The sequence below is a fragment of the Penaeus monodon genome, chromosome 16 (assembly GCF_015228065.2).
Source record: "Penaeus monodon isolate SGIC_2016 chromosome 16, NSTDA_Pmon_1, whole genome shotgun sequence".
Classification (NCBI taxonomy): domain Eukaryota; kingdom Metazoa; phylum Arthropoda; class Malacostraca; order Decapoda; family Penaeidae; genus Penaeus; species Penaeus monodon.
In genome coordinates this window covers 8,264,696-8,272,195 of record NC_051401.1, presented here as the reverse complement: position 1 = coordinate 8,272,195, position 7,500 = coordinate 8,264,696, and the positions used below count along the sequence as shown (strand labels likewise).

General features: G+C 38.6%; 1 protein-coding gene across 1 annotated transcript in view; it reads right to left on the bottom strand.

Annotated features, from left to right (window-relative positions):
* LOC119582931 (ubiquitin carboxyl-terminal hydrolase 5-like) overlaps positions 1-7,500 on the bottom strand; it is a 23,815-nt gene that overhangs the window by 255 nt on the left and 16,060 nt on the right. The window contains exons 10-13 of the mRNA XM_037931444.1: positions 6,388-6,541; positions 2,294-2,476; positions 1,951-2,176; positions 1-1,611 (exon numbers count right to left, since the gene is read on the bottom strand). The exon at positions 1-1,611 is cut by the window's left edge and continues 255 nt beyond it. Coding sequence (XP_037787372.1) covers positions 1,434-1,611; positions 1,951-2,176; positions 2,294-2,476; positions 6,388-6,541 — 741 coding nt within the window. The 3' untranslated portion in view covers positions 1-1,433. The remainder of the gene's footprint in view (positions 1,612-1,950; positions 2,177-2,293; positions 2,477-6,387; positions 6,542-7,500) is intronic.

The window sequence follows — 7,500 nt, the reverse complement described above, 5'->3', positions numbered from 1 at the left end:
ATTTTATTTGTGTGAGATCCTCCATTCTGCTACTTTAAAAATGAAATTATATCACATCATTACAATATGAAAAATAGTATGGATGCCTGCTCAAATCTGATGACAACAGAATTTAGGCTTGTGAAAAACAGTCGTACTTTAATAATAATAACTAGATAAAAATGTGAGTGTGTGTATGATTGTGATTGTGCATGTGTATGTCCAGATACATTGCATATATGTATATATATGTATAGGTATGTTCACACACATACATGCACATGTACACAGAAATGCACAATTGCACATGTACAACAAACACATACATGCATACAAACACACATACACAAACATGTAAACAGATATTGACATGCACGCACATACACACATACACACACAAACCACATAGGTATGTCCATAAAATTTTCTACACACAAAAATCAAGTACAAATTCTTAAAAAAACATTGTTAGTGGCTGTGCTTTAAGCTAACAATTAATTTTAAGCATAGCTGTATTAGGAAAGTTAATAAAAAAAAAACATAAACAAACTAATAACACTTAATCCAATCTAACTGGTGGAATATTAGGACTGTAAGATTCACAGCTATTTACTAAACACAATGGAAATATTAAAGTGCTGGTATTGGACTCAAAAATCATGGGGAACTTCTAGAATGCCAATGCCCATCAATATCCCTTATTTTTTCACATCCTTCCTAAAAGTTACTGAATGATTATGAGATCCAAATATCTGTGCCAACAAAAGCACTGGAAAATGACAGCAAAAAAAACAGCCTTGCATGTATTGACAGAGACCCATTCTTCTTGACTGGGATCAGAAATATTAGAGACACAGTAGAGCTCACAAGCATCATTTATACACCTAGCCAGCATGACCTCTGATGAAAAATTTCCCCTTCTTTCGTCCATTTTTTTCTTTACTCCCATGAACATGTCCATATATTTATATATATCACATTTCTGTTTACTTTGTATATTGCATATCTCTTAAGAAAATGTAAGGCCTCTTATTTGGTTAAGTCATAAACCTTTTTCTTTGCATAATGTGATGTGTAGTGCTCTTTCTCCTCTGAAAACAGAGCATAGATTCTTGTTAACACGTCAGTCTTGAGGACAAATGAAACTTGGAAAAGTAGAATTAAAATGCATAGAACCCTGGCCTCAAGAACATAAAACCAATATGAAGTAGAACAAATCTTTAAACTGAAAAAACAAGGGAAATGCATAAAACATCCAAGTAATTGGTACATGACACTCAGTCTCTAAGAAGATTCTCATAAAAAATCTTTTGTGAAACTCCTTAAGCTATCTGCTATTCATCCTCCTTTCATCCTCCCTCTGGTATAGGTCTGCACTTGGTACAATAATGAAATTTTCAAAATGGCCACTACCTACTTCCTGCTACAGATTCTGAAATTCATACCGCTGGTCCCTAATTATTTACACGTTTATATAGGTATATATAACCAAGGTCCAAGGGTGGATCTGCAGATTTAGAGACTTTATTGTCATTGAAGATTGTCCACTCTCCATCTTTCTTAATGTGGCAGACATAGTGGCCAACAAAGATGGAGGTTCCCATGTGGCTGATAAATGCTGTTAACTCATACCTGTAAAAAAAAAAAAAAAAAAAAAAATTATCCAATCAATATTTCAACATCTTAACTTGATAACTCTTATCATATGGATCTCTCTGAAGAGGCAAATTTTGCTTTGCACAAAAGTAAATGAGTTTAAGGCAAAATCAGGTTTTGTGGGGAGATCTTGCAGAATCTTTTATAACATGACAGAATTGGGAAGGAGCCTCAGATGATTATACTCCAAATTTGAGTGATTAGACTTGCAAAAATCACTGATTTGATGTGAAAGTTCCTTCTGATAAAGACAGACATACCTATACACAAATATGTATTTTATTCATAATTACAGGAAATGAATGAATAACTTACTTAGGTTCTCCATCAGTGTAGTTTGGCTTTTGTGGGGGAGGAGCAGCAGCACCACTCTGTGCCGCTAAAAGAGAATCAAGCTCATGTTGGTGTGAAAATATCCAATCTGCTGCACGTTCTAGATTATTGCTGGTTTCCTTAAGAGCTAAAGTTGCCTGCTCTCGTGTGAATCCCATGGACATCAGCATTCCAAGTCCCTCTTCATTTGCAGTGAAAGTATCATTACCTGCTAACAAATAAGGAAAACTTGTATTAAAAGAAAAAGAAAAGAAAATTATCAAAATAATGGGATTATGTTCATTATAGTGAAATATACCAAAGATAGTTTTTAAATATTACTCACTTTTTGTATCACTCTTAATGACAAGAGGGTCAGCAAAATCTGGGTCACCCATGTGCTCCATGACCCAGTTCATGGCAGCCTCTGTTCCATTGTTCCCAGTAAGGTGAACAGCTTTCCTACACGCCTCCCACGGGAATCCCATTTCTGCTAATTGTTGGACAATACCAGCATCTATTTCTGGTTCTGTAGTAAGGAAAAAATCCATTAGACATGTGAATATAATGAATCTCCAAAAGACCAATAATTACATTTAAAACACTGGATTTTTTTTTTGTGTGTGTGTGTGGGAGTTGGTATGTACAAGTATGTTTATGCATGTGTGCATGTGCAGAGAGAGAAAAAGAAAGAGGAAAAGAAAGACAAGGGAGGGGAGGGGAGGGGAAAAAGAGAGAGAGAGAGAGAGAGAGAGAGAGAGAGAGAGAGAGAGAGAGAGAGAGAGAGAGAGAGAGAGAGAGAGAGAATGACAATGGACATAACCTTGGTTTCTGTCTCCTTCTGATTATTTCTATTATAACAGAAAGCTTCCAGGGCCAGATATCGAGCTATGGTAGCATCCAGAGTATGATGAGGAAGAGTATTCTCATAAATCAGCCAAAGAAGAATGAAATCATGGAGATCATCAACATCAAATGCTTGCAGAGTACTTTGTGCTTCTTCTGCTTCAGTGTCAGACATTATGGATGCTTTTTTTCAAATCAATTCCATAGAATGAATAGGCTTTCTTCTTAGAATGAGATGGAATGATACAAGATCATATCACAGAGCCATAAGTTCTTTCAAGTCCTTTCCACTAGTAACAACTTTATGACTGAATAAAACTGCAAACATTGAGGAGCACATAAATAATCAGGGCTCCAGACCATAACAACACCGCATATAACACTATCCAGCTTATAATCAATAGGGTATATTGAAACCAGCCTTGGACATCCAAAACCACTAAAAATGCCAAAGCACTCTCAAGAAAGGCCAAAAATGCTGGGAGTCGGCAGTGATCAAGCACAATCTGAAAACACCACAACTAGTCCAGTACTGAGAGAACACACAAGGTCCAGATCCAACCCACCATCACTGGGCCTGCATGACAAGGGGCCTGATAGCATCTGGGAAGGCAATCTAGCCCTTGTGATTCACGGCTGCAGAGGTTGTTTCTTCCCTTGGGAGAGACTGGCAAAATCTACTTTTCAGAGTGCCATAATAATTCTTATCAGTCATGAAATCTAGCTGGGCTGTGGTTGCTTTATTTGATTGTGGAAAGACAAAAAAGGAAAGGAGAAAGGGAAGAGGGGAGGGAGTGAAGGAGAAAGGAGGGGTTGGGGTGATGGTGATGGTGATGGTGAAGGAGATGGGAGGAGAAAGCAAGGAGGAAAAGTGGAGATGGAGGAGGAGGAGGAGGAGGAGGAGGAGGAGGAGGAGGAGGAGGGAGGAGGAGGAGGAGAAGGAGGAGGCAGAAGAGAAGAAGGAGGAGGAGAGGAGAGGAGGAGGAGGAGGAGGAGGAGGAGGAGGAGGAGAAGGAGGAGGAGGAGGAGCAAAGAGGAGGAGGAGGCGGAAGAGGGAGGAGGAGGAGGAGGAGGAGGAGGAGGAGGAGGAGGAGGAAGGAGGAGGAGGAGGAGGAGGAGGAGGAGGAGGAGGCGGAGGAGGAGGAGGAGGAGGAGGAGGAGGAGGAGGAGGAAGAGAAAATTGTGGAGGAAGATAATGGAGAAGAGTATAGAGAGGAAGGGGTAGGGGGCTGAAGAAAAAAGGAAGAGGAAGCAGAGGAATGGGAGGATGAGAGGGGGAAGAAAAGGAGGGAAGGAAGAGGAAGAATGGAAGGAGAAGTGAAGGAAGAGGAGGAGGGGAGGTAGGGATGGAAGGGAAGAGGGGAAGGAGGAGCTGCAATAATTCTTGTCAGTCATGTAATCTAGCTGTGCTGTGGTTGTTTTATCTGATTGTGGAAGGATAAAAAGAAAGGACAAAAAGAAGAGGGGAGTGAGTGAGAAGGAAGAAGGGAAGTGAGGTGATGTGGAAGGGGAGGGGAGGAGAAGTGAGGGGGAGGAGAAGTGAGGAGAAGGAAGAAGAGGTAAGAGGAGGTAAGAGGAGGAGGAGGAGGAGAAGGACAAGGAGGAGGAGGAGGAGGAAGATCAAGAAGAGGAGGAGGAGGAGGAGGAGGAGGAGGAGGAGGAAGAGGAGGAGGAGGAGGAGGAGGAGGAGGAGGAGGAGAGGAGGAGGAGGAGGAGGAGGAGGAGGAGGAGGAGGAGGAGGAGGAGGAGAAGGAGGAGGAGTAGAAGGAGGAGGAGTAGAAAGAGGAGGAAGAGGAGGAGTAGAAAGAGGAGGAGGAGGAGTAGAAAAGGAGGAAGAGGAGGAGTAGAAAGAGGAGGAGAAGAGGAGCAGGAGGAGGAATAAGAGTAGCATGAGGAATAAGAGTAGCATGAGGAGAAAGAGGTAGGGGAAGAGAGAGAGAGATAGGAAGGTGGGGGAAGAGAAAGAGAGAGGAAGGGGTAGGAGCTGAAGAGGAAGAGGAAGCAGAGAAATGGGTAGGATGAGCTGAGGAAGAAAAAGAATCTGAGGAGGACAGAAGGATGAAGAATGGGAGATGGGGAGGAAGAGGAGGAATGGGAGGAGGAGGGGAAGGAGGAGATATAATTGGAAGAGGAGGAATGGGAGGAGGAGGGGAAGGAGGAGATATAATTGGAAGAGGAGGAATGGGAGGAGGAGGGGAAGGAGGAGATATAATTGGAAGAGGAGGAGTGGGAGAGTTACACATATAAAAATAAGCAACACTACTTAGGACTTTGAATGATAAAATCAAAATTCATAGAAGGAAGAACAAATACTAATACTAATACTAATACTAATAACAATAATAATAATAATAATAAAGGAAATATAAAAAAGACAGATAGTTAGCATGACAAGTGCACAAACAAATGTTCAGAAGAAAAAATAGAGAAAAGAGGAAAGCAGTTAACCGAAAGAATCAGAAAAAAACGTTTGCCAGTAGTTTTGAATCTTTTCCCACAAAGAAATCCATTTGTACAATATATTCACACTGGGTGATATCTAAACACATCATGGCAAACTGGGCCAAAATACCAAGGCACATTTTTTGACAGCAAGATATATCAAGATTTTTTGAAAAACCTTGAAATGTCTTGCTCATATCTGTTTGTGATGGAATTTCTTGGTAAACTATCTTGGTATGGTTTCACAACCAAACCAAGTTTATTCAAACTACCTCTAGTGAAAGCCTGCTATAGATTCATGTCACAATAGTAAACAAACTAGCAACAAGGCTGACAGAAATGAGTGATTACAATGAAATTCTCTTTATAATTTGATTACTTTGCCATCAATAGATGACATTATTAACTAGCAAGTTGTCATTATATCTGTGCCAACCAGAGGTATTAACTGGAGTATATTAATAGTTTTATTATTCTCGACAAGACAAGTACTAGCAATTGTATTATAGCCATCTTGGGGGTTTTGAAGTACACTTTTATTTACCTTTATTTCCATTCTAGACTTGCACTTTGAAAGATCAACCTTTGCTATGAATAATAGATATTATCTTTTTAATTTGTTGATGTTAAGTTTGTGGATATTTTATTTTATTTTTTTATAACATTTGTGCTACTAACATGTAAATGATTTTTTGAAATTCTTATTTCACCTTTCTCTTCAGTTAATGCCAAACAAAGATAAGCAAAGACTTCTTCATTTGTAATTTCATTATCATTACTAACAGCGTCTATTCTATTTTCTTCCGCAAATAATTGTCACACACTATGTAGACGATAAGTTATAACATATCACAGTAGTTTGTTACATTCATAGAAAGCTGGATGTTGACGAATTGTAGCCAACGAGGATATACAGCCCCTTCAAAAGTGGGCTTAGAGTCTCTTTTTAACTTCATTTACTAAAACTAAAATGTATATACTTCAGCCAAAAGTATAGAGAGTGAAGTACATATATATTTCCCATATTTCTAATCTTATGCTCAAGCAGTAGACTATGCAAAGAAGAAAGAGAAGAAGGAAAAAAGAATGAAGAAAAATCAAATAAAATAGCAACCTTGTCATTCTTGAGAAGCACAGCAATTGTCTTCTTACCTTTGGGAGGAGGAGCAGTAGTTTCTGGAAGCTCCTCTTCACCTTCTTGCAGTCCAAACCCTCTTAAAACAGACAAGTCCAGAACTTCTGGCATGTCAATGGATACATCATACTTCATTGGAACCCAATCTTGACCGATGCCAAATTTGACAAGCTGTAAATGCCAAAAAGAATTTACTTGATTTTATTAACAAGAGCATTTACTATAAATCAAGTCAATATCCTGTCTATACAACTGAGTGTTTAACATAGTAATCTATAGTAATCTGATATAGTACAGCTTAAGTTTGCAGTTCCCCAAAAGTACTATGGTATGATTTTTTGTGATAATAATAGAAACAGTGCATTCAAGTAGAAAAATATACATCCTGTTACCAAATAAACAAAATTCATTGAACTTCTTCACAAAATTATCACTCACATCATAATGTAAAATATATAAGAAATCAAGTTATATAAACAAGACATATCTTCTCTGAATGCCTTTGCACACACTCCAAGTCCTGATCAAAATCTCAGATTTACAGTTTACAGCTTATCCACTCAAAAGAATATGTGCTTCTGAGATATTAAATTATTAAGTATTCATGCCACATTACTGTCTTCTCATTGTTTATGCACTGATAATCATGGAGACTTAATGTTGACTAGATAAGCTATCTGTTCATTTGGAGAATGAAAAGGTAAAATCATCATTCATCTATTCATTTCCATTTGTTCAAATATGAAGCATTGATATAATATCTTTTATCATATCTTGTGTAACTGATGAAATTTAGTGCGTTGGCACTGTCAACTTCCTGGAAGAAAACAGCACTTTCATCCACCAGAACACAAAAAGGGGGGAAAATGCCACACAAGTTGTACTTTCATGCCAAAATGAAGCATGTGCACAGTCACTAGGGCCAACTGACTCCTTGGTGGCTGAACACACTTGGAGCCATCTGTATGTAACAAACTCATAATTCTAAAGAGAACAGTAAATAAACCCGCTGACATTAGGTTACTATTACGAAGAAGTAAAAAAAGTCCTCAAATAACAAAATGTTACTTATTGTTATTAACCCTTTTCCGACAGGTAGTATTCATAGAGGCCCGGGACTCGCTGCCGGG